Here is a 26,512-nt window from a genome sequence, read left to right as displayed (position 1 = left end):
ATCCTTGCCTCAATTGGCTCATCTTGGATTTTTCCGTCATTGCAATTTCCGAGAACGAGTGCCTCGATTTTCTCCATCTGAAGTTCAGTCCCAACAAAGAAACGGCATTTTATCGAGTCTATCAGAAACTGGAAGGTCAATTGTCTTTTCTTAGACTATCGTGGACGACCCCTGCCAAGAATCACAGTCACATTCTATCGTCGGCTTCACAGCTGCCATTCTCAGCTGTGCTGATGTGGTACAGTAATATTCTAGTAATACACCACAACTCAACATGAAAAAAGAGAATACGAGAAAGTTGTGCTTAATGCTTGGCAGTTAATGCAATATCTTATGGATGACAATGACGACGAATGACAAGTACACGGATCATTTAGACTCTTCTACTGCTTATTGTCCAGTTTGAGCTTGGACAACCCAGGGCCGATCTTCTTTTCTTCTTCTTTTTCTTTCTTTTCATCTTCACTGTAACTGTAACAATCACCCGCTGATCGCTCGTCATCCTCTGTAAGTGGGGTTGTGTTCTTGATCCACTACACCAAGATTTGCCAAGATTTGCCCAGACAGCTACATTTTAGGACCTCATCTCATCTCATACCAAAGCCGATCACTTAGATGAAAGCAATACATCATCATTTCACTCACACATAAGCAGTCGCTTTAACATTAGGCTTTTTGCGGAAACGGGATGATAAATATAAAACATGTCTCGAACTAATAAATCATCTCCTATCCTGAGCTGACCGACAATCCATACTCCATAGTCCGAAGTCACCAGCATTCAAAGATCCTCCTAAGCAGCTTGATCTTCCCCTAAGCCCTCAACTCATCAATAAACATCGTGCCATGAGACGCTAAATGTCTCTACATAGAAATTTATGCCACCTTGGGATCCAACTCAGTTTTATCAAGTCCTGTCATCTGGTTCATGATAACTGTGAAGGTGTCTCTTGGTGTTCCTATATCCGTCTGTACAGTTGACGTCCTTGAGGGCTCGTAGAGATCGCATGTTTACTTGGTTTCTGGCTTCTTCCCTTTGCCGTCATCTTGTCCCTTCCCTTTGTCTTCCTCCGCCTTCTCCTTTTCGTCGTCCGAAACATCTAGATAAGCTGGGTCCGCCGGGTCCACGATGGCAGTCGACAGAGCCCGACCCGGTCCGACTATGGTCCATGACGGAGCATCGATGCTCTGGTTAGGATGATCTCTCAGCAGATCTTGTCCTATCGGAGTGTTGTTGTTCCCAACTGTTGACTGAATGGTCTGAGTAGTTTGAGTAGTCTGAGTCGTCTGAGTTGTCTGCGTCTGTAAGCCAGATGATCCTTGAGGCTGTTGGTTTGAACCACCCGAACCGCCGAGTGATCCATTGCCAGATTGACTGGTATTTTCAGGCATGGCTTAGGATCTCTGTGGAGTTGCTGTGGTCAGATGAAGTACTGAGAACGTCTAGATGAGGTGACGGGGATGTCTGGCAAGATGAGGTATTGAGGATGTCTAGATGAGGGACGAGGATGTCTGGCAAGATGAGGTATTGAGGATGTTTAGATGAGGTGACGGTGATGTCTTGTTCGATGAGGTACTGAGTAGTCTTTGATGGACTTGCCTCGGATGAGATATGCTTAGGATCTCTGTGGAGTTGCTGTGGTTGAGATGAAGTACTAAGTAGTTTTGTCTGGGATATGCTTAGGGTCTCTATGCTGCTGAGGTTGCGATGAAGTACTGGGTGTTCTTACTTGAGATGAATGGGATAGAGGAGATATCTTGTCAAAGTGAGCTAATGATCTTGTGGTGTAGTTGCGATGATAACTTCAAGGAGAGGAGGACTATGCAATTTATAGTAGTTGAAGAGCCGTTTGTCCCTTTGTCGTTTGTTCCATTGCCTCTGCAGCTGATGCAGTCTCTTCTCATGAAACTCTAGACCAAACCAACCGCAACATCCTCATGACTAGTAGTCAAACAGAAAACACCATACACTGTTTGCTGGCTTGTTTCCAAGCAGCAAAACATTACTATGGGTTACACTGGGAAGATCTGGGATCAGGGTTGAAGACATTTCGTCGGTGATTCATCTGGCAACCATCTAGTTTAAGGACGATCAGATGGCTATGCAGACTATTGCACATGCATCTAGATGTGACCGACATGTGTGCTTCAAGATGACAGACATCATTCCATTTCGTTTGATGGGCAGTTCAGGGAGTGGCTATACACTGGCAGATGATGTGTAGTTGTGAATAGCATAGTTCATCTCTCGATCAGATACTCAAGAAACAACAAACTCGGGACGAAAACTGGTCTCTAGTTAACAATGAGTTTATCATCTGATGAATTGCGACGTTTGCTTCTTCATCTCTATCAGCCATGCCTCGTCGCTGGTGTTTTAATCCACTCTCTTGTAACCATATTGCTTGTAGTCAAGATACAGGCTTGAACGAGCTCTTCCACGACTCGAAATCCCGTGGGTATGTCCGTCTGCATCTTTCCGTCGATCTACTGCCAGTTGCCGTCGCGACTTGGATTGATAATCCATCTTCCTCCAAAGTCAGATTCTCATCACCATCTCTGTCGCATTGTGCGGCATGTTTCACAAAGCCAAGCAGTCATTGATCTTGTGAGCGCGGTTGCTTGCATCTCGAATCAGCCAGAGAAAGTCAGACATCATATCTCATAATCTAGTGTTTGCAAAAAAAGCAGAGGAGACTCAAAGCCGAGCAACCGACATGTTTCGGCTCCGCCATTGCTTGAAAGGTTACACCGGCGGTTCATGTGCCTATGACAGGACGACAATTGAGATGGCAAACTCACGAGACAAAGGTGTGATGCGGGTATCCTTCAATATATGCAACTTGCCGTGGATCGGTGCTGACAGCCGTATATTAACGCATTGATAATGGGATCGAGGTTATCATCATTTCATGCACGAAATGCACTTGGCTTCATCACTGACGCATGATATCAGCATACCTCTAGATGCATCTTCTCGGTGCATGGCTTAGGGAAGTGACATCGAGATTGACCAGGATACAATCTTCGGACTCATACAATTTTATTCACAGAGAGGGCGATTGGGCCGGCTTGAAAAACGACATGGGAAAACATAACAGATTTATATTTATATTTTTAAAAATGAATGATGGTATCGTAAACAGAGTACTTTTGAATACATGTCGGAAAAATGCTTTTTGGAGTAAATATCTTTTGCTCTGCTGGCGACAGTGGCATTGCCTAGAAGACGTTTCCCTTGGTCTGCTGCTTGTCGATGGGCTTGTTACGCCAGACAAGAACGCAAATACAAATCAAAGGCAGGAAAGCGCAACCAGCGATAACCATCTCGCGTTGGACAACGCCGTAGGCGTAAACAACAGCATCTCGGATAGGAGTACCAATAGGATCAGCCATCTGAAGTTTCATGTCGCCATAAAGAGCAGCAGTCTGATTCTTGGCGTCCTGAGGAAGGGCATTGTATATCTCTGTAGGTAGATCGTTGGTCCAAAGAGCGCCTGATATTCCAAATCCGATGGCCTGTCCGATGGAGCCAAACATGGAGTAGAGGGCGAGGACGACAGCAATCTCCTGATGAGTGACCTGGGTCATGATGGCAAGAGGTCCGGTCATAGCCCAAATACCACCGCAAACACCGTGGAAAACCTGGCACATGACAAGGTACCCAATGTCGTTGCCAGGTTGTCGAAAGTGAATGAGGAGCGCCGTGCCAAGCACACACCAAGGAATGCCGAATACAGCAGGCCAGTAGTATCTTCCATACCAACGGAGGAAACTAAACATCATGTTAGCAAACTTGTCAAGACTAATTGCTGTAGTAGTGGAACTTACAGTCCGATGAATGGTGCCAAAATGGTCGACGTGACAGAGAAGGCGTTGAGTGTGTATCCAGCGGTAGCAATACCGAGACCGTGAACGACCTGGAGATACGAGTTGTAATAGGTATCCCAGGCAAAGATAGACATGTTCAGGAAAGCGCTGAGAAGGCAAGCACCCAAAATAGTTCGGTCCTTGAGAAACTTGAAGGGAACATAGGGGACCTTGGCATACCACTTCTCCCAGGCAGCGAACCCGAAGAGGCATACAACACCGACAACGATCATAGCGATGATGTAGCCAGTCTTCCAGCCGTTGGGTGCTCTCGTGGCAATGTTGAGGGGGGTCAGGATCAAAGAGAAGCCAGCAATGGTAAGGACCATACCAACAACGTCAAACTCCACAACGTAGTGCTTGGTAGATTCCCAAACACTGCGCTGGCTCTTCTCAGGCAGGTATCCAAGCTTCTTGGCCTTGATCTCATGGCACATAAAGATGGCCGATACAGGGATTGAGAAGAAAACAAGGATGATACAAAACGAGCCGAAAGCCCATCGGTAGGTCGAATGCTTGTAGAAGAGGTCGGCAATCGTAGGGCCACCGAAGGTCGAAGCAAGCCGAGGGCTCATGTACAGACCAAACATGATCATGCGGTTACGGAGAGAGGTCATGTCAGAGAGGACGACATCGATGATGTAGCTTAAACCAACGTGTCCAACCCAGTAGAAGGTATGTCCAGCGGCATAGGTCTCAACATTCTGGCAACAAGCCTTCATGATCATTCCAACAATGATAATGAGAATCATCAGTATGAAACCCTCATTGCGTCCACGGATATCGATGATTTTGGCAATTGCGAGCTTGGATACTCCAGCAATGATGCTTCCGAAGACGCTAGTGATAGCCAACAGGCCGTGCTGGTTGAATGAAGAGGTCACATAAGGCACCAGACTAGCATGAACAGACTGGAGAAGTGTATCCACGAAGTTGACCAAGTAAAGACTTACTGATGTCAGCGTGTTTCTTTTAGTCTTGAGCTGAAATGATAACGACTCACAAGATGAAGACAGCCCACATCATACCAGGAGACCAGATTTTGGTGATGGCCTCGACACGCTTGACACCATCTTGCTTTGTCTCAGAGCCATCGTCAGAGTCGCTTTCCTTATCCTTATTGGGAAAGTCACTGATAACGCGGTTCTCGGCCTGGATCTGCTTTTCGAAATCGCCCTGGGCTTGGGCAGGGCTAATAGGAGCGGCCATGTTAAAGTGTCTAAGCCTTAAGGCCTCAAGATAATGGATGGCCAAGACAGTCGAGAAGAACAGTAGAGATGCAACGGTGGGTATCGCACTTTGCTGGACGCTCAATACTTTTAAATGTCGAGGTGGAGAGGACAAACTGTAACTCAGCAGCACGCTGAGCGCTGAGATTTATACCCAATGTTGTATTCTCCAGAAAAGTCGCAGGAACCTGTCCATCACTTCTTCTTCTTCACAAGTGGCAATGCGATATGGGTCAAGTTGATTATCTTGCTGGGTCCGTAGAATCATGGGCATGGCACGAGTTGAGTTACTGGGTCCGTCCCGGATCAGCTCGCCAGTCGCCGGTTCGGGAGTCGGACTAATGCCAAGTGATCTGTTAGAGTGAAAATCCGTAAAGGAGCATCAGGAGTAGCCATCGATTCATGGTTATTGTAACGGTACTGGCAGGTCGAGCGGATGAAGTGGAGTGTTTACTGCATAGCAGCGTGGGTAGGATGGATGAGAATCCTTCCCTAGCATCGGTCGTTAGGGAATAAAATTGTCTTGCTGTTGAAAAAAACAAACAAGGATGAAAAACCTACAGATGATCTTTACCATAAACAGATTAATACCGGCAGCAGAGGGTCTTTTGGGATGCAGGGATTCTCGCTGTAGTTTCTTTTATCTGATCAGATAATCCGATAAAGGAGGATTCAACAGTGGGCCTGAACATTATCTGATCCAAGTGAAGGGAGGGAAATTGACCATAATGCATTCATGGCATGACATTCAATTTGCCTCCATTTTGGTAATCGAGAAGGATTCATCAAACACGATTCGGAGACTCGAAACCCTTAAGGCATCGGACTTTGGAGGTCATGGGCTTGGACGCGCTGCTTTCACAAATATCCATGGCTTCGCTTTTGCGGCACTCTGACGGTTGTTGCGTGGCCCACTGAGGCAAGTCGCCCGTCATGTTCCAGTCTATAAGCTCGATGACCTCTTTCCTCGGGTTGATCTCGAACTAAAAGGTTTTCGTTTGTCGTCTCTGAGCCGCAGTGGATTCAAGATGGCGCTTTGGTCCTAAGGGACGAGTCTGTTAGCGGCTTTTGGAGCTACCAAGAATGATCGATCCACAGAGATTAGATTAGATCGTGTGAAAAGGCGTTCTTGCCTGGTTGGTAAATTCGGCGGTTGTTTCGCTGCAATAGCTGATGTTACCTTCTGTTAGGTACTGCGCACTCGTTCTTCCCTGTTGACATGAGGCGTCTCCGATGGCGCTCATGATTGAGAGCATGTCCGAACCACATATCTTATTATTTTCACGGTCAAGACTTTGATCTGAGAAGTTCGCTCAAGAAAGCCACTTACCTCATTGCCAACCAATAGGCAAACGCGCGTTGTTTCCGGTGAACGTCAAGGCGTTGTCCCCTGTGGAGAGTATCTACCCAGTTTGACAAAGCATCCTATTCATTGAGCTTAGTCCCACATGGTCTGACTTGGAACTTTTCAAGATCATTGCCGTACTGAGGTCAGAGAAGGCGGACTGGAGGTAGCCGGTGTGGAGATGGAAGGAAGAGGCGGGATCGATGGCTTATGGAATCATGTGGTGAGGCAGTCGGTTTCGAGCCAATGCTCTTGTCCTCTCTCCCTCTTTACAGTACCAGGAGGTTCCTCTCTCCAAGTGTATCGCTTCATCCATTTGGGAATATCGTTCGAGCAGGCGTGGGGCCCAGATAATCTAACCTTTCTATTCATAACGGCAAGAGCAGGGGATATGTCTAGGTAGCCACTCCCCATTGACAACCAGTCATGACTTGAAATCTTTCAACTGGCATATGATGAGTCCTTTGGCTTGGTATAGAATACAAGATGCTAATTAGGTAGAGATGGATCAACTGCCTCTCTTGCCAAGTTACCCATCTATCCAATTCCTGATACTCTGATCAAGACAGGTGTGAGCAAAATCATTTGAAAATAGCATCTTTAGGAGACTTCTATGTTAAGCAAGCAACACAAGATCACATCCTCCTCAGTTCTCTTACTAGAAGGAGACATCATGGCCAGTTCACTCCTTTAGTGGTTTCTATCAATTCCTATTTGTTGAAATCCAGCTATCGACGTTTCATCGGACTCTTTGCCGTACTTGTAAACTTGACGAAGTGATTTAATGGAGAATGATATCATTCTAAACCACGGGCGGACAATAACTCTAAGACGACTTGATACTATACGAAGAGACCATAGAGATCAAAGTGAGATTGTCACGAACCCCATCATCCAACATCAAGTTCAAAAGTGGCGACAAACGGCTGCATTAGTGGGATCATCTGCGTGCCGATCAGGGCCGACACGGCAGAATAGATCTCCCAACGGAGTTGCAGGGCTACAGGGTTCATGGGAACCTGGAAGCCGGACCCGGAAGCACAGACCTACCGGAGATGCTCGGGCCTTTCTGCCCTGGGACTAGACTTCCAATATGGAGTTCATTCCGTGTAAGTTCTCGTGAACGAAGAGCAATATCTTGATTATCCGCTGTCTACTCTTCTTTATTTGACATCTAATCTTAGTTCTACAAGTAGATCTCCTTAATAAAAACTACAGTTCGCTGGTGCCGTCATCTTATAACCTCTTTAAACTTGCCAAGCTCGCCTGCAGCTAACATGTCTGCCAGAAGGTTTCCAGAAGTCTGGGCAACGGATGTGACGACAGTACTTGACAGAGAGGGCTTGGCAAAGCATTGACTAGGTACGCATCGTTCGGCTCCCACATGCATCTCAAATCATACTCTTTGTCCTATCTCTTATAGAAATCGAAACTGACTAGCAGACCACAAACCGATGACCCCTTTCAGTCTCCAATTATGAAACGAATAGGAAGACTTATTAATTAACTCATCTGGGTAGGAATACTTGTTCTGTTCTTCATAACAAGACAACTTCGTGGTACTTCCTACAAGGATACTGTGAGTTTCTCCGGGTGGCAGACGACTCTACTGTTCCCAGTTGCGCAATTTTGATTTTCATCTGAGTTGTTTCAGCAATGAAGTTCTACGGCGCTTACTCTGGGCTTCCTTGAAGTTTGAGATCAGGAGATGATCTCCTTTGTAGAACGATGGTAGGTAGAAGCTGTGGAGCTCTGTCTCGACTGGGTCTCAAAGGGCCGGTTGTCTTCTTATGAAAGCAGGGAGCACTGTTGCTGGAGCATGTACTTTGAGTTTGCTTTGAGTTTGTGTAAACGTACCCTGGTCTACCAGTTTTCAAGATCTAAATCCCGATATGCCTTCTGATTCGACAACCAGCATTTCCAAACGATTTGTATTGTCTGGACTGAACCTCTGGAAGTGGCGCGCAACGTTATCCAGTAGCCGATAAGGCACACCGAAACTTGAGACGTCTTCCAATTCCACTCTCTATGCTTTTGACGCAAGCCTCCATAATGGCTTGGTTTTACCGTAGCTGATTATGTACCGCACTGTTAGATTGTTAACATGCTTTAGGAACAAAACAGATCGAGATGTTGCGGCTTACAATTGAGTAGGAGGTAGCTTTAGGGTAGCCAATTTGCTTTGCATGAACGTTGACTCAGCCAGCTAAGCGAAGCTTATGCGGGTCCTTCCTCACCGTCTCCGTACGTCATCGGTTCATGCGTCAGGCGCCACAAGCAACGTGAATGGACTCAGCCTTGCATCCCGCGCCATCAAACGCCAACCTCTTCATCTGCGAGCGATCATCATGTCTCTCGAGATGAATTTGATCATGGGGGATAAGTCTGATGAAGGAAACTGCTCGGGAGATGCGGCAGTCAAACCTGATCTAGGGAAGAACGCCGAGGTCCAGTTCGTGTTGTCTCTGGCTATCGGTGTCTCGGCCTTCCTTCTCTTCTGTGTATGTTTGCCCCCTACTCGACTGACAATGCCTTTCCAGAGCTATCTCATGCAGTTGAATCAAAATAATACACAGTGCTGATCCCTTGACAGTTTTTACGCCCACGATGGCCTTCCCTCTATGCTGCGCGAAAACGTCGTCTCGACCACCAGCTTGGTCTACCTACCTTATCCAATTCCGCCTTTGGATGGATACCTACGCTTTATAAGATCACTGAGGAGCAAGTCTTGGCTTCTGCTGGACTTGATGCCTTTGTGGTATGATTCAATGGTTCTTCGAGAATGCCTAATAGATGCTGACAGCATACAGTTCCTAAGCTTCTTCAAGATGGCAATTCGACTCTTCGCTGTCATGGCATGTTTCGCGACTCTTATACTCTTACCAATAAATCACATCTATGAAGGCTTCTCACCCGGGAAAGGTGATTCCGGCGATAAAACACCCGACCTCAACGCATTTTACGAATCGGATCAAACCATCTTCTCAAACGCGAGCTTCATCGATGTGCTCAAGGGCAAGGACAAGGCAGATCAGAGCTGGATAAAGACTTGGCTGTGGGCTTATGTCTTCTTCACCTACTTCTTCGTTGGGCTGACCGTATACTATCTTAACCTTGAAACCCATCGCGTTATCAAGTTCCGTCAAGACTATCTCGGTTCCCAATCTACCGTTACAGACAGGACGTTTCGCCTCACAGGCATACCGGAGGATTTACGATCGGAAGACGCCATAAAAAATCTGATCGAGAAGCTGGAAATTGGAACTGTCGAGAGGGTTCTAATTTGTCGGGAATGGAAGAAGCTTGACGACCTTGTCGATGCGAGAGACACTGCACTGAGATGCCTTGAGGGCGCCTGGGCCACGTTTCTTAAACACCAGCGGCAAAAGAGGAAAGACAACGGACACCAACGAAGGCGCGACCGCGAGGTCTCAGAGACTGGTCAAGATGAAGCAAATGGAGACGCTGGAGAAAATGGACGCCTCCTCGATTCAGAGCAAGAGCCTTGGGATTCAGGTGACGAAGGAAGGCCTAAAGTTAACATACGCTATGGTACTTTTGGCCTACGATCCCGCAATGTGGACGCTATCGATTATTACGAGGAAAGACTTCGGAGGTTAGATGCTCAGGTCACCGAGGCCCGCAAGAAGTCGTATGCACCCACGGACATGGCGATCGTTACCATGGACTCCGTTGCGTCGTGTCAAATGGCAATCCAGGCACGCATCGACCCTAGACCGGGTCGCCTTTTGACAAAACTAACCCCAGCGCCCTCGGATCTTGTTTGGAGAAACACGTACGCGCCTCGGGGCATTCGCCGTCTCAAGTCTTGGGCCGTCACGACTGTCATCATCATTGTTACCCTCGTCTTCATTACCCCGACTGCTTTCCTAGCTGGTTTAATGACTCCTTGTGCAATCGAAAAAGTATCTCCTGCACTGGTTAGATGGTTAAAAGACCACACCATTATTTATTCTCTGGCATCGAATGGTTTGCCGGCACTGGTTGTCTCGCTTCTTAACGTTGCTGTTCCTTACTTGTACGATTTTCTCTCCAACCAACAAGGAATGATTTCACAAGGCGACGTGGAGCTGTCGGTTATCTCCAAGAACTACTTTTTCACCTTCTTCAATACCTTCTTCGTTTTCGCAATCTCGAAGACTGGGATTCAATTTTGGTCTGAGTTGCAGAACCTTGTCAAGGACACAAGCAAGATCCCAGCAACTATAGCCCAAGACGTGGGAGACCTCTCAGTCTTCTACATTTGCTTCATTATGCTACAGGGAATTGGTCTCATGCCCTTCCGAATTCTCGAGGCAGGAAGCGTGTTCCTCTATCCTTTCCTCAAATGGCTATCCAAGACACCGCGCGACGCTCTTGAGCTCAAGAAGCCTCCTGTTTTCCAGTATGGCTTCTTCTTGCCTACCTCATTGCTCGTGTTCAACCTGTGCATCATATACAGTGTTTTGAACTGGGGTTTCTTCATTCTACTTGTCGGAATGGTTTATTTTATCCTTGGATATTTCACCTTCAAGTACATGGTACTTTACGCAATGGATCAACCTCAACATGCCACCGGCGGCGCGTGGAGAATAATATGCTACCGCGTCATCGTTGGCTTGCTTGTTTTTGAGCTCGTCATGGTGGGCCGGATCGCGGCGTCTAAAGGTTTTATTCAATCGGTTTCCGTCCTGCCGCTGATTCCGTTTTCCATTTGGTACACCTATTATATCAAGCGCCGATATGAGCCTTTGACCAAGTACATTGCCCTCCGTGCCATTAGGGCCAACGAGGACTCGGACGATGCAGCTGCAATGGATGATGCATTCGAGGATGAGAATGCCGCTCGACCTTCGCAAACCCTTTTGCGCCGGGGAAGCACATTGGATGAGTACAAGGAGAAGGGAATGCAGTTCAACAACCCCAGCCTTGTTGCTCCGTAAGTATCACTCGGAAACCCGTCATTACCACAAACTAATTCTGCCACAGGCTCCCGCAACCGTGGATTTACGACGAGCCACCACCTCCAATTGTTACGGATGACACACAGTCGACGCAGGAGAGTGAACGCCCTATTCTGCAAGGTGTGGATGGCACACTTGGTATAGGGGATGACAATGTTTGGCGAGACAACGGGGGAAATAATGTTTAATGAGGGCACTTGACGTATACGTGCATGGATATAGCGCTCGCTTTGGCATGGGAAGTTTGAATAAGTATCGTTTACGCCCGTTCCTTTTCTTTAATCGCAGTAGTACACGATAGTCGCTTGAAAAGTACCTTAGTAGGTAGTATAGATCAATTTGTACCCTGATGGTGAACACGGAATTGATCTGATCCTTGGCGATATCTTCAATGAGCCCCTGCCACCAGTTCCTTCCACTCCTGGCACATGTGCCTTCCAGTTTCATGACTGCACCTAACTAGGTCCTGCCTCCACTGGTTTACCTAGGTGTAGGCAGCTTTGGTTTAGGCAGTCACCTACCTACCTTACCCAACTGCTATACCCAGGTGCCTGCGCAATCATTCTGCTTCTCTTCTTCCATCGTCATCCACATCAGTCTCTTCATCTTAACTCACCCATTCCCGAGTGTGTCATACACAATCGTTTTATACCTACCTATACAGCATCAGTCAGCATTTGAATTGTCATAATCAGATTACTTTGATTCGAGTGACGATAATCGACGATTACGGTAGCTCTGGGCAATCTGTTCGGATGAACCGGAAACTCCCTGCCCGGCCGCTAATGAAACCCCGAGATCTGGTGTTTGAAGAGAACACACAGTTTGACTCAATGGCGATGAACCCGACCAGTGGAGACATTAGAGCAAATGATCTGCTGGCCCAACATTTATTGGCGAAAGCACGCGATGGTCAAGGCCAACAACGATAGAAACATGCTGGCTATTCCACCAGCAGCATCACGGATCACTACAGAGCCGTTCCACTGAGTGATGGACACCACCTCTTGTACACAGATCCCAGAACTGGGACCCTTTCTTTGGGCACTGATGCACCGGCTGGGTCCTCGAATCGCTTGATTTGCGAGGCCCGATTTCCCCCTCCCTTCGATTCTTTGCTACCCGTATTATACACAGCCGAATTTGACACTTGCCATGGCCTCTGTGTCGCTGCAACATTCTCGGTTACTGGTGGGGACAGCAGTCTAGGGGACCCAGGAGAACGTGCCGGTGTCACGTCTATTAAACTCGATCCACCAGAGTCTTCAGACACAGACATGCAGATGATCGTCCTCTACACGATACCCCTCGATCTGTTTGCCGTCATATCAGAAGGTCGATGTCGTCAAATGTGCATGAATGCAACCCAGTATGAGGAGGAAGGTAATATGTTGGGTGGAATGGGCGAACGGATCAAAGGAAGTTACAGCAGCATTCAGCTTCCAGGAAGTCCCTCCGCAGGAAAGACATTGCCTCGCCCAGTCGAAATCCGAGGACAGCCCGTTTCTGTCTGTCACAATCTGGTGGAGCTTGCCATGGATTTGGGACCCGACACGGTTCTTTGGGCGTTCAGCACACAGGGGTGGGCACGGGCGTGGGCTTTACGTAGCGGGCGTGGAAAGACCTCGAGCCGTGCTATTGTGCAAGCAGACGGTACCTTACGACAGGTCGATTTTAATGGCGACTATATCATGAGTGACAACGATCAGATTGTCACAGCACCAAACGTGTTTGTTGAGCCTTTGACGAATTTAGAAACAGCCCTGTCGACAAAGACAGATGTGGCTTTTCAACTGCCGCAGGTCGAACGATACCACGGATGCGCTACCAGGATACTGGAAAGCGACAGCAATGAATGCATGGTCAGTATAGCACTAAATGGAATCGCGAAGGTCAACATGGAACTCAATTAAGCTGATCTGATGATAGCGTAACATGTTGGGGATGAAGGGAGATTCGGTGATGTTCCGGGAAGGCAGAAATTACATTATGGGTTGACAGTGATAGAAAGCATCAATAAACAACATGATACTTCTTTGAAGTTATTACCAGGGTTATTGCCGCTAGATTAGCAGGGATCAGAGTAGCATCAATGACGTTGGCGCAAAGCTTGAGTTTTTAGCTTGTCTCGCTACTTTTGAAGTTCAGCCCAGGGCCCAGCTTCCGATGACCGGGCGATAACTGTAGAGAGAGAGAGCAGATCCACATCGGGTCCGAGGTGGAGACTCAGAGACGCCCGTAAAGATCTTTACTTCGACTCATGCAGACCGAGGACTAGCGTAAGATCGGTGTAAGTGTATGCTAAGCAGAGTTGAATCAAGATAAGCTAGGGGAAGGAAAAGCATGCGAGAGGAAAAAGGAGAAAAACATGCAGCTGATAATGAGGCTCCCAAGGGGACAAGGATTGACAGCATAGGATGGTAGTATGTCCCCTGATCAAAGAAGCACAGATGAATCGATAATACTACACTACACTGCAGTTCAATACCGAAGTATCCCCATTGACTTGATCACAACCCCTGTCCTGTGCTGATGTCTGGTTATGCTTGGCTGTCTTGTTTATCTTGTCTGGCTTCTGTGCTTATTGATATCGGATGGAGCCGCACGGTTCGTAGCCGCATCCGCAGAGGTGGATCTTTGAGGTCCGGGTGGCGGTATCCACTTTCCACGGTGCAGACCCGGAATTCGGGTGCGGCGATATCAAGTGGAGTAATTCTCTTTTACTACTTCGGCGAGAATTCTTTGGGTCAGGAAATGAAGAGAGTAGTATATAGAGGTGGGCTTGGCCCCCTCGTCCTTGTTTGTGGAATTATACTGGGTTGAACATCTTGAATGAGACATTAGCTTGCTTCTCATCTTTACTTTTTGTCTGTCATATCTTCTTTCTTAATTAATACCTAGAGTTGAATACTCTGTCTATTCATCATGGATCAACCAAACACAAATCGATCCTCAACAACCCTCGATAACGAAAACCGCGGAGATGAAGCAACATTTGCTCCCATAAACACCCACCAAAGCGCAATGTCCCGCGTCCGCCGCCCCCTCTCTCACAGCCACTGTCACTCAAGAGACGGCTCTCAAAAGGAACACCGCGATCCAGATCTCGACATCGACCTCCCCTACCGTACCCTCAGCGCAAACGCCAACCTCGATGAGTACCGCGTCGAAGTCCCAGGCGGTGCCATCCCCGGTCCTGTGCAACCCGAAGAGATCGCTCGCAAGTCCACAAACCATGAGCCTGGAACCGAGCGTCGCTACAAGCTCGTTGCCTTTACGCCAGGAGACCAAGGAAACCCTAAGAATTGGAGCAAAGCGTTCAAGTGGTGGTGCACTATGTGTGTTGCGCTGACTTGCTTTGTTGTTGCCTTCTGTTCGTCTGTCATCACTGCTGATATTGCGGGTGTGACGAAGGATCTTCATGTGAGCGAAGAGCTTGCCCTTGCGAGTATCAGTTTGTTTGTTGTTGGTTTCGGTGTTGGACCTATGGCTTTTGCGCCTTTGTCTGAGATTTACGGACGAAGAATCATCTAGTAAGTTTTACCCTCAGCTTTGGTACTATAAAGAGTGTTACTAACAGAATACAGCGGATCTACTCTGTTCGTTGCCTTCATCTTCATTATTCCTTGCGCTGTGGCCACCAACATCGAGACTCTTCTCGTCTGCCGTGCCATTGGTGGAATTGCCTTCTCTGCGCCGATGACTCTCGTCGGTGGTACACTTGCCGATCTGTGGAAGAATGAGGAGCGTGGTGTTCCCATGGCTGCATTCTCTGCTGCTCCCTTCATCGGTCCTGCCAGTAAGTAAACTCAAGCATCCTCATACTATACATATTCATGCTAATACCTCTTACAGTTGGTCCCCTCGTTGGTGGTTTCCTCTCTGACGCTGCTGGCTGGCGCTGGCTCTACTGGATCCAACTCATCCTCGCCTTCATCGTCTGGATTCTCATCACCTTCACCGTCCCCGAGACTTACGCCCCTACTATCCTCTCCCGTCGCGCCCGCAAGCTCCGAGCCGAGACTGGCGAGACCGACCATGTCACTGAGCAGGAACTCGATTTGCGTCCCATCTCTGAACGTCTTAGAATCTTCCTTATCCGACCTTTCCAGCTCCTCTTTGGCGAACTCATTGTGTTCCTCATTTCTCTGTATATGAGTGTCCTCTACGGCCTTCTGTACATGTTCTTCGTCGCTTATCCCATCATTTACCAGAAGGGCAAAGGATACTCTGCTGGAAAGACTGGTCTTATGTTCATTCCCATTGCAGTCGGTGTTATCATGTCTGCCTTCTGTGCGCCATTTGTCAACCAGCATTACCTCAAGTTGGTCAAGAAGCACAATGGTCATCCTCCCGCTGAGGTCCGTCTGATTCCCATGATGATCTCATGCTGGTGCATTCCCATCGGTCTTTTCATCTTCGCATGGACTTCTTACGAGAATCTCTCCTGGGCTGGTCCTGCTATGGGTGGTTTCCCTGTCGGTTTCGGTTTCATCTTCCTCTACAACTCTGCCAACAACTACCTCGTCGATTCCTACCAGCACCAAGCCGCTTCTGCCCTTGCAGCAAAGACTTGTATTCGAAGTTTCTGGGGTGCCGCTGTTGTCCTATTCACTGAGCAGATGTACGAACGTCTCGGTGACCAGTGGGCCTCTACTCTTCTGGCCTTCCTCGGACTTGCATGCTGTGCTATTCCCTTCCTGTTCTGGCAGTACGGTGCCAAGATTCGTGAGCGCAGCAAGTACGCTTACGCTGGCGAGGATGAGAGTGTCGATGATATCGAGAAAGCCAAGAGCCGCAACAGCGCGGGCAATCAGGTTCGCGACGATTCTGAGGACGAGGACTTGCGCCGCGCTCGAAGCTACGTCAGCAACCCTTAAGTTGATCAAAACAATTCAGCTTTCCTATTATGTTGTCCTTGATGGACTATGTCACTGCAAAAATAGACCCGGACTTAGACGTGATGACGGCTAGAGAGAGATTCGATGGTAATAATATTTGGACAGGACCTGCATATGGGTGGATATGCATGGAAAAGCATTAGAGTGTACTTGGATATTTAGCATAATACCCATTGAATTTAGGGCTGTTTTATTGAAAACAATACATTATCGATGCCTCTATTATGTGCCCTCTGTGAAGCATGCCTTGTCCTGCCAAACTGAACGTTACTGACGGTAGCAGCTCTAACACAATATTCCTTCACCCTTTTCATGAAAACCTAAACCCGAAGCGCACGAAAACCCATGAAACGAAAACATGACGCAGCTACCACAGCCGGGGTCCATAGAAACGGGAATTTCAGGGGATAAGGAGAAGTTCGTGCGACCTTGATTTGCGCCGGCGCACTTCGGTGATGAGATGGGTCGCATCAGATTCTTCAAGGTCCACTTGGTGGGTGAACCACATGGTAAGGGCCCGTCTCTCTTATCTCCCGCTAACACTAGGTCATCATACTAAGCCTTAGATGATGGCAAAAAGCAATAAGCGCAGGTCCGTAGAGAGCTCTGTCTAAGCAGTGCGACCAGAGGCTCGAGTATCGGATATTCACCATTCGTTCCTCAGACATCGCTGCCACGAAGAGCAGGATCTCGAAAAGCGACAAGGCCGAGTTTAGATGGCACGGACGGGCAGTGACTCACGACGTCGCAGCTTAAGGTCCTTAGTCAATGAGTTCTTTGCCGTCTTGGTTTCTATCCACTCCTCGAGGTTGCCAAGGGTGCATTCGGCGATTTCGGTAAGAGCCTCCTCGGTGAAGAAGGCCTGGTGGCCACAAACTACCACATTGGGAAAGGTCATGAGACGCATGAGCTTATCGTCTTGAATGATTGTGGAGGAGTGGTCGTTGTAGAAGAGCTCTCCTTCTGCCTCATACACATCAAGGGCAAGACCACCAATATGGTTCGTCTTGAGTGCATGGATGACAGCTTCGGTGTCGAGCAGACCACCTCGTGAGGTGTTGACCAACATAGCGCCCGGCTTCATGAGAGCCAGAGTTTCGCGGTTGATGATGTGCCGTGTTTGCTCCATAAGTGGGCAATGCAGACTGACAATATCGCACTGGGGCAAAAGGTCCTCGAGATCCTTGTACTCGCCATACTCATCGAAGGCGGGAGAAGGGAAGGGATCGTAGGCGAGCAGTTTGCAGCCGAAGCCCTTCATGATGCGAGCAGTGGCAAGACCAATCTTTCCGACACCCACAATGCCGACGGTCTTTCCATGGAGAGTCTTTCCAAGAAGACCATCGAGGGCAAAGTTACCCTCACGAACGCGATTATAAGCGCGGTGGGTCTTTCGGTTGAGAGTCTGGATGAGAGCAACGGCGAATTCAGCGACAGCTTCGGGGGAATAAGAAGGAACGTTGGCGACCATTATGCGGAGACGTTGGGCGGCGTCGAGGTCAACGTTGTTGAAGCCTGCGCAACGCAGCAAAATAGCCTTTACGCCAAATTCTGACAGAGCTGAAATGACATTGTCATTGACAATATCGTTGACAAACACGCAGATGGCATCGGCTCCTTCGACCAGAGAGACAGTATCCTCGTTGAGAGCGAACTCGTGGAAGACGAGCTCAATGCCCGAGGCAGCATGCTTGGCGTCGAGAACGGACGTCAAGTACTTTTTGTCGTAGGGCTTGGTGCTGAATACGGCGAGCTTCATGTTGAGATGATTGAAAGTAGGTATGAAACGAAGAGTATGAATGGAATAAGTAGAAGGGGTGCAGAATGTAAGAATGCAAGGTCAAGGCAGACAAGGTCGAATATAAGAACCTGGAAGGAGTATTTTTGTGCGACGTTCAGCTCTTTCCTTAATTGCGCGGGGTCTCTGAAGGGACGCTGGGATGTAAGCTTGGAAGGTGCATTAGAGTTGTCTAGGCATTCTCCACAACGGGAAGGCTCATCTTGAGTATAAATATACTTTAAATTTACATCAAATCAGACTTTATTTGACATGCTCCTCCTTGCTACAGAGACAAAAGAGAATGGAGCCATTTCTCAGACAGACACAGCCACACAGCATACGACGAAAAAGGAGGCCATAGACTATCAATCTACAACGCATTTACCACCAATATTCTCTATACTCTTGCCAATAACAGCGGTGTCGTCAGCATGTGCCATCAAAAATCAGACCATATCATATCCATAGCTTGAATGCCAAGCATGTTTGTGCGTCTTTTTAAGGAGAGGGGGCAACTTGAAAGCTGACAATTGAGTTGGCCTCCAACGAATGATGGAACTCGAAAATGATTATTTTGGGTTTTTTGTTCATTGGCGTTTCTTAGGAAACGCATTCCTGTCTCTATGGGTTGTTGCTGACGACACTACGAGGCAGCTTTCAACGGCATATAAACATCTCCGTACAGCATAAAATTCTCCAATGTACCCCGCGCTCGCCAATCAGCCGAGAGTATCTGACTCATCGTTCCCTCAATTTTAAAATTCCCAGAATCATGGAAAGCAACTCCCCAGAATCGTTCGGTGTCCGTGTCCGGGGTTCCGGGGTCAAAATGCCCCACCCGGGCCCGTACATCGGCCGATATGCAAGGGACAAGGGATGCAGAACCCCAGTCCCCCTACGAAATGGCCTGATCGCTAAATCATCAGACTTTTGTTTCCCATCTCGATGACAACCAAAGGTGTTTTGTCAGGTTCGCGAATACGGCTTGTTCATCCCGTATCAAGCCATCTGGGGAGAGGTGGTGCGTCCTAATATTATGAGAGTCTCGATGTGTAGAGGGATATTTATACAATTTTCCTATTTGGCCTTTTGTACATCTCGTCTGTTATTGGAGCTTAATACTTCTTAGAGGAAGCATAACACATGAGATACATAGGCTATTGACAAACATTTGGTGGTCTATAAAGTCGATGACTGGCCATGATATACTATCAGGCCAAAATCTAAAGATATATATTGCTGTAACTTCACTTCCCTAAAATCCTCAGAGATGTCATCATACTAAATGAGGCTTTGTCATGAATTTCATCGTCGTATCTCTTATACTATATTCCAGAAAGGTCGCTCTCCTTTTCTCACCTGTGTGATAGATGATACTGCTACTGTTCGTCAGTAACATCGCACATTATCGTTTACATCTCTTTTAGACCGAAATCAAAGCACCCGTCAGGCAGTTTTAGATTCGCTGATTTACACCAGGAAGTCGCTGCGGACTGCAGGTTCGGAGCCGCAATTATAGAGTGCCTGCAGATGATCTGACCTTGCTAGCATCAAAACCCAAAGGACTGGTTCCGCGGATGCAGGAAATACTACCCAGGTAGATCGAATCTGGTTCCCATCTTGCATCTCGCTTTTGACCTGTGGGGAAAGTTCAAACATCGGCCCGGTCCGCCTTCTGTCCGATCCTGCCGCGGAGATGCATCACGACCATCCAATTCCCCTGTATTTTTATTCTATCTGCTTTACGTTCCGCTCATAGACAGAGGTTTTATCGAGTATAAGTTCCGGTAATGGTATAGTCCTTCTTAGGTCCCTTAACCGTATACTCAATCATCCACTCCTTCAAGTTCACAGCCTGGAACGCAAAGTTGTACTTGACATCGTAGTAATCGTCAATACACAAATGCCCCGCCTTGGCCGCCCATCCCTTCTCTGTCGTTTTTGCAAACTCAATCTCGTGGAAGAGGTAGTCTGCACGCTTTAGATCCTCCGGCTTAGCAAACCATACACTCAGCACGTCCTTGAGCTCATCGTAGCGCCAGACGTAGCGACGTGTGGCTTTGAAACCAAAGCCTTGAGCTGTCTTGAACTCGCCTTCTTCAATGTAGAGATATTCCATACCCAGACCTTCACCGTCCGTAGAGTCTTCGCTGGGGTTTCCGGCACATCGTAAACCATCGGTTGTTTTCTCGCGGAGGAGGAATTGCGCGGTACCACTGAAGTGGCCACTTGGGTGAGATGGTAGTTTGCTGATGAGATCGCGCTCCAGCTTCCACGTGCCGAGGAGGCTGCGGAATACAGCGTGGGCCACAAATCTTGAAGTTGTAAGGCCGTCAGTCGCATCTTTGCGTGTCTGCTCTAGCGATTTTGTTGCCGCATCCTTCGACTCTTGATCATCGTTGGGGTTTGAGTACCGTGCTGGCGTGAGCATGTCCAGCGGGAGGTCGTTGTGTGGTAGATTAGGAACTGGTGGCGTAAGAGGCTCGCGAATCTCTAACCCAAGTGCTTCTGCCATCTCGTTCACGAGGTAAGGGTAGTCTCCCATTGGGAATTGTGACACACGAGGGTCATTTCGCAGGTCGAGGGTTCGCTGGATAGAAACGTCGTCGGCAAGCTTGTTCTTAAAAACCTCCGATTCACGCCCTGGCGACACACTGTCGGACCATAAAGCTGCCACGAATCGAGCTTGCATTTGCATGACACCCCAGTATGGTGATCGGTAGAATCCAACAAAGCCCAGATCAGGGACTTCTGGGTGGTGAGTTCCGTGGAAAGCTAGAGCAATAGGCTGATCGATATGCTTTGGGGAGAAATTTAGTGTCTGGAGAACGTCGTCTGTGAGATAGCTTATGCAGGGTGAAGGGTCGAACCCAGTTGCTACTACTACAGCTGCAACATTTTCGATTTTCGTACCATCGGACAATGTTGCTGTAGAGCCGTCGAGACCTTCGACCTTGCCATTTGACAATGTAATCAATCCGGATCGAACAAAATCGGTATACCATTCGCTGACGGCGAGGTAGGGTTGTTTGCTGTCATTTGTGCCATCGGTCTTGAGTAAAGGAGAGAATTCAGACTGATCAGTGCCAAGAACGCCCTTATAGATGCTATGCACTGTCTTTGCCGTTTCTTCGGGGATATGCCCTTGTGTGTTGGTCAGAGGTCTGGGTCGGTTATTGAGGTTGTAAGATGAGAAGTCTAGAGGCAGAAACGGCGCGGCTTTGTTTGTAGGCTAGATGCATATTAGTGATTGACCAAAACAAAGACTTCTGATAGTGTCTTACTTTGGGGCTTGTGTAGAGAGGAAACACCCATATCGGCCTCTGAATGACATGATGAACACTGTATTTCTCGACATCGACGACCTTTGATTGCTCAGGCGAGTTGGTTTCCGATGAAAGATGCGCGCCGATGGTTCCTGTGATCTCAACACCAGACATTTGTCCTCCGACGACAAGAATCTTGCCACCACCAGATCGGCCTTTACCGAGAAGATTCGCGATATCCCTGTAATGACTGCTGTGAATGACAGGGATATCAGTCTCTTTTTTCAGACTCTCGGGTATGATGGGCTTGCCAAAGAAGCCAGAAGCCACCAAGAGGTAGTCAAAGTTCTTAGTCTCGGTGCCAGCCTCTGACTTGACACTGACGGCCCAGCCATTAGCTGATCCCTGCGGACGCTGTGCGCTTTCAACGCGCGTGCCAAGCTTAAGCTCAAAATCGGTGTTGTTCGTCAAGAAGCGTTCAAGGTATCTCTGAAGGTATTTTCCAACCATCCAACCCTGCGGAAGCTGAGGGTCGCGGTCCTCCCAGGCAAGCTCACTGAACTGCATCGTATGTCTACTTTGGTTCGACCACATGAAGGGATGGACTTGACGTCCATTGTCCGTCTTGGACGTAGGCCATAGGCCGCCAATATCTTTCTGAGCATCAAAGATAGTGACCTTGAATTCGCCAGGGGCAGTGTTGTGTAACAAGGTCTTGGCTGCAACAAGTCCAGAGGGACCAGCACCTGCAAGAGTCAGCTTGAATACCCAGCATAACAAGGCGCAACTCACCAACAATACAGACTGTCTTAGCCATTTTTCCTGCACCAAAGAGATACTTGGAGATACTCATACAAGGAAGGACTCAATCCCTGTCCAAAGCTAACTTTCACGATGAGTCGAGACAGGGTTGAGCGATTTGTAGCAGGAGAGTTGAGATGGGCAAGCTTTGCTAGTCACCGAGAAGTACCAGGCAACACAGAAAGCTTCCTTCAAAATTCAGATTTGCCAAATGCCAGCAACCCAACGTCAGCAGGCAAGGGCGAGTCTTGAACTGATATACAACAAGCAGTGAGCAAAGACATCCAATGAGTGTTCAGCCCGTAAACGGTTTAGTTCATGGCAGCTCCGCAACTCCCGAGATTCTTACAGCGACTCGTCCGCTGACTAAGCCCTTGAAGCCATCAAAATGCGAATCTGTCTGTTTTCAATCAACTTTGCATGGTTTATTGGCCATAGTGAACACCCTTTCTCACAAGATCTTACCTTTGAAGATCAAGCTTGACCATGACAGGGTAAGCGAGTGACATTGACTGCTTACAAGGGCGCAGGCTATGTGTGTTGCTCTGGTATAAGCTGCGGGTATGTGGCCCAAAGCACCGATATTCCTTATTGCCAGGTATCATGATATAAGAGTATGATAATTCAAACTAATAGAAGGCTATTCTCATACTATCGAGCTATAATGTGGTGACTGGTCACGCTCTTAGTTCGTATGTAGTCCAATACACCACTAACACCATATCTAATCTGACATCACAACCCCAGTATTTACCAAGGCACTCCGAGAAGACATGATCAACAAGATTCACCTTGATGGCGAGCAAAACCACCAAGATATCGTCAACTCTATTTTTTGAGATCCCTACATCAATCAAATGCCGTTATCCTTTCAACATTAGTAATTGCCCCACTTTGTCACGAATGTCGTCATACCTCGTTCTGAAGGTTTGAAATAGAAATAGAGACAGAACATAAGTCCTCGTTCAATCTGTGACGATAAAAATTCATATAAATCAATTGATCTTCAGAGCTGTCATATCATCCGTACCAAGCTATCAATCCCCATTCATCTAACAGCGCTTGATTATCTTACTTATACACAATATGGCCTCTCACCACGTCCTTCTTCTCGGCGGCCACGGCAAGGTCTCCCAGCTTTTGACTCCCCTCCTTCTTAAGCGCTCGTGGACTGTCACCAGCGTTATCCGAAGTGAAGAGCAGAAACCCACCATTGAGCAGCTTGGAGCTGGGCTCCCCGGTAAACTTAATGTTCTCGTGAGAAGCATTGAGGACATCGACTCGCGAGACAAGGCTCTTGGAGTCTTGAGCGAGGTTCAGCCCGATTACATTGCTTGGAGTGCCGGTACGTCAAAACAACCATACAAACCTACTATTGAACTCACTCTAATATCTTATAGGTGCTGGAGGCAAAGGTGGCCCTGAAAAGGTATGCCGCTAACAGTCTCATCCCTCTTCAAATCAGCTCATCCACTAACTCCATCCAGACTTTCAAGGTGGACCGAGATGCCGCCGTTCACTTCGTCCACGCTGCAGCTGCAGTCCCCAGCATCACCAAGTTCCTTCTCGTTTCATACCTTGGCTCACGTCGCGCTGGTGCCCCATGGTGGCCCAAGGGTGAGTGGGAAGACTTCCATGAGAAGGTCAACAATGGCGTTCTCGCCAACTACTACAAGGCCAAGATTGAGGCCGACGAAGTTCTTTACAAGGTCTCCAAGAAGAGCCCTAGTCTCATCGGTATCAACCTCCGACCTGGAACTCTAAACGATAAGCCCGCTACCAAGGTTGAGCTAGGCAAGACCAAGCATGTCTCGTCCCAAGACGGCATTAGCCGAGAGGCTGTCGCTGAAGTTGCTTCGCATCTTCTTGCCGCCGATGGTATCAAGAATGGCTGGTACGATCTTCTTGACGGTGACGAGGATATTCCTGCTGCTGTCGATAGGGTTGTCAAACAAGGTGTTGATGCAGCTGAAGGCGAGGCCGTTTACAAAGCTTAAGATATCATGAATCCTCACATCATCACGAAGATATGCAATGAAGAAACGTATAATGGAATAGTCTCAGATTTATAACTGGCTGATGTGATATGCTTTTAAATGCCTAACAATGCCCAGTTCTCTGTCTTTCTCATAATGTATTCCACAACATCTCTGGCCCTACATGTACACATAAAATATGCCGTCTCCGGGTTCCAATAAATTTTTTCATACGGATTATTCTGTCATGGACTTCTCACCGTCTTCGGTGGAGCCGGCGCGGACTTGTCGAGTTCGCTCAAAGGTATCGCGATAGTCTCCTTTGTAAGTTCCAAGTCGACTGTTAAGGCGGATCCCATCTGTACTTTCTTCGGACCGTTCGAACCACTTCGATTTGGCTGTGCGAACCTCCTCGCAGAACACCTTCCAGCTGGTCGTAAAGTAGATCAGAGTGTTCCAGAAACCTTGGAGTGGCAGTACACATCCACTGGCCACGCTCAAACCGAAACTGATGTCGTCGTGATGCGTCAGGCTGTACAGGCGGTTGATTGAGCTCGGGATCCAGGTAATCAATACTGCAAAACCGAAGATGAAACTGGTGCGTAGGTATGCCATCTTGACAGGGTCGAGTCGCTTGAGCTTTAGGGAGGCGTTAGATTTGATAGCGCGAAGTCGAGTCATCAAAGTGGAAGATTCCTGAGGGGCGCTGTCGGACGTGCAAACTGTTTCGAATCGCTGAGCCCTTCCAGAAGTAGTGCGTTCGAGTTGCTCAAAAGAACCAGGCAGAACCCAAGACTGGATGCGTGGGGGACTGGAACCAGTATGAGCTGCAGCAGGCAGGGCGATTCCATGGCTTGTCCCCTGTCTTGGCTCCTCTCGTGTGATTTGAACTTCTGTGACGACGGTGCCGTAAATCTCCTGTCGGCCCGTGAGGTTCTGATGATAAGAGTCAGTATCGCTTGCCTCACTGGTACCATGGGGAAAGGCTACCGCTTCGGAGGAGCCTCGGTGCTCGCTACTCGAGTAAGGGATGCTGTCACTTCTTTCAACCTTCATCCCATCCACCACCATATGCTTGAGCACGTTTCGAGCATGAAATACCCGGTATCCGACCGCAACATAGATCATGATAGAGAGGAAGGAAAATATCCAGATAGGGATGTAGTAGGCGTAGAGGCGAACAAGACTCCAGTCGCTTCCGATCCAGCACCACAGCTTGCATCTGTCAGCTTGCGAAGAGTAATTTGGATGATTGACTACTTACTGCAGCGTCTCCATACATGAGACCCTTGGGCGAGTTGCGGATTGAAATCAGCACAATGGCTGGGATCATCGGCCCACCAAAGCAGATGATGCAGTAAAACCAAGCATACTTGCGAAACATTCTTGGGTCCGCATTGCAAAAAAAAACAAGGAACACATTGATTGCCATTGCAAGAGACCACCAAGGATCGGACTGCATGAACCTGTAAGAGATCGTGTCAGTAACTTATTTAAACAAGAACATAAGAGTAATACCATTCAAAGATAAAGGCCTGAGCCTGGCACAAGCTTGAGTCCTCTCCTGCTTGCAGGCCATCATATCCGATCATAGATGCCACACTGGCACCCGCATTTGCAATAGATGCGAATACAATGAAAAGATTGGGAGTGGTTCGAAGCTTCTTGAACAAGGTGAAACTCAACAACAAAAGAACAATAGCTACCATAGAGCAGCCGGCACCAACTCGTTCGATGGTGATAAGAACGTTGATATGATCAGGCGACAGAGAGTACCCTCGTGGATGTCTGCCCATGTGCTCCATCTTGACGATTTGCAAATCCAACGCTTCGGTGTCGAAGTTGAGGTTGGCGATGCAGAGGTGAGGAGCGACAGATACGCACGCTACGCGAGTGAACGCGAACGAAAACCGAGGAAGGAACGAAAGAGGGGGAGGAGAGGGAGGGGAAGCTCAAGGCTGCGATACAGTCACTTCACTTTGCGTCTGATTATGGAAGGAGCGCCTTCCTGTCGGGATGTGCGATAGAGTTGGCAGGTGCCATCAGTGGCAGCTTGCAGTATTTGTGGCTTGCTTCCTTAATGTTTGGTGATTCACTACGACCTGAGGAGACTACATGTATTGGAGCAACAGTTCAACTTGTACGCACATACTCAGAAAATACTTACCTTCATAGTTCCTTTTGCCTTACATTGTTGAGTTTTCTATCACCTATTTGCCGTACACATACAGTCTATGTTTGAACTCACTCAATGTTTGCCGAGGCGTGACAAGCACCGAGTTACAAAGCAACACAAACCAAGACCAGATGGTCCGATTCAAAGTTGACTTATTAATTGTCACTGTGATTGGGAATTCGCTATACAGTCATTCAAGACTGA

At 48.0% G+C, this 26,512-nt stretch overlaps 8 protein-coding genes across 8 annotated transcripts; 3 read left to right on the top strand and 5 right to left on the bottom strand.

The window, feature by feature from the left end:
* Window positions 1-1,011: 1,011 nt before the first annotated feature.
* FIESC28_09412 (uncharacterized protein) lies at window positions 1,012-1,392 on the bottom strand (the record flags this gene model as incomplete). Its single annotated transcript, XM_031163548.1, has 1 exon — window positions 1,012-1,392. One exon carries the CDS (start codon window positions 1,390-1,392, stop codon window positions 1,012-1,014), a length of 381 nt encoding a protein of 126 aa, XP_031012361.1.
* Window positions 1,393-3,222: 1,830 nt separating this feature from the next.
* Window positions 3,223-5,079, bottom strand: FIESC28_09411 (uncharacterized protein; the record flags this gene model as incomplete). The annotated part of the gene is made up of 3 exons (XM_031163547.1): window positions 3,223-3,775; window positions 3,832-4,767; window positions 4,874-5,079. 3 exons carry the CDS (start codon window positions 5,077-5,079, stop codon window positions 3,223-3,225), a joined length of 1,695 nt encoding a protein of 564 aa, XP_031012360.1.
* A 3,713-nt stretch (window positions 5,080-8,792) lies between these two features.
* FIESC28_09410 (uncharacterized protein) lies at window positions 8,793-13,321 on the top strand (the record flags this gene model as incomplete). The annotated part of the gene is made up of 5 exons (XM_031163546.1): window positions 8,793-8,945; window positions 9,038-9,202; window positions 9,255-11,383; window positions 11,434-11,546; window positions 12,546-13,321. 5 exons carry the CDS (start codon window positions 8,793-8,795, stop codon window positions 13,319-13,321), a joined length of 3,336 nt encoding a protein of 1,111 aa, XP_031012359.1.
* Window positions 13,322-14,333: 1,012 nt separating this feature from the next.
* On the top strand, window positions 14,334-16,288 carry FIESC28_09409 (uncharacterized protein; the record flags this gene model as incomplete). Its single annotated transcript, XM_031163545.1, has 3 exons — window positions 14,334-14,941; window positions 14,996-15,207; window positions 15,264-16,288. 3 exons carry the CDS (start codon window positions 14,334-14,336, stop codon window positions 16,286-16,288), a joined length of 1,845 nt encoding a protein of 614 aa, XP_031012358.1.
* Window positions 16,289-17,021: 733 nt separating this feature from the next.
* Window positions 17,022-18,068, bottom strand: FIESC28_09408 (uncharacterized protein; the record flags this gene model as incomplete). Its single annotated transcript, XM_031163544.1, has 1 exon — window positions 17,022-18,068. One exon carries the CDS (start codon window positions 18,066-18,068, stop codon window positions 17,022-17,024), a length of 1,047 nt encoding a protein of 348 aa, XP_031012357.1.
* A 1,789-nt stretch (window positions 18,069-19,857) lies between these two features.
* On the bottom strand, window positions 19,858-22,172 carry FIESC28_09407 (uncharacterized protein; the record flags this gene model as incomplete). The annotated part of the gene is made up of 3 exons (XM_031163543.1): window positions 19,858-21,321; window positions 21,374-22,101; window positions 22,148-22,172. 3 exons carry the CDS (start codon window positions 22,170-22,172, stop codon window positions 19,858-19,860), a joined length of 2,217 nt encoding a protein of 738 aa, XP_031012356.1.
* Window positions 22,173-23,242: 1,070 nt separating this feature from the next.
* FIESC28_09406 (uncharacterized protein) lies at window positions 23,243-24,153 on the top strand (the record flags this gene model as incomplete). Its single annotated transcript, XM_031163542.1, has 3 exons — window positions 23,243-23,501; window positions 23,557-23,585; window positions 23,644-24,153. The coding sequence occupies 3 exons, from the start codon at window positions 23,243-23,245 to the stop codon at window positions 24,151-24,153; spliced, it is 798 nt and encodes a 265-aa protein (XP_031012355.1).
* A 216-nt stretch (window positions 24,154-24,369) lies between these two features.
* FIESC28_09405 (uncharacterized protein) lies at window positions 24,370-25,937 on the bottom strand (the record flags this gene model as incomplete). Its single annotated transcript, XM_031163541.1, has 3 exons — window positions 24,370-25,347; window positions 25,397-25,598; window positions 25,651-25,937. The coding sequence occupies 3 exons, from the start codon at window positions 25,935-25,937 to the stop codon at window positions 24,370-24,372; spliced, it is 1,467 nt and encodes a 488-aa protein (XP_031012354.1).
* Between the last annotated feature and the right edge of the window lie 575 nt (window positions 25,938-26,512).

This window comes from Fusarium coffeatum, assembly GCF_003316985.1.
Source record: "Fusarium coffeatum strain FIESC_28 chromosome Unknown BRIP53273_contig_241, whole genome shotgun sequence".
Taxonomy (NCBI): Eukaryota; Fungi; Ascomycota; class Sordariomycetes; order Hypocreales; family Nectriaceae; genus Fusarium; species Fusarium coffeatum.
The sequence above is the reverse complement of the archived record's forward strand: the minus strand, read 5'-3'. Positions and strand labels throughout refer to the sequence as shown.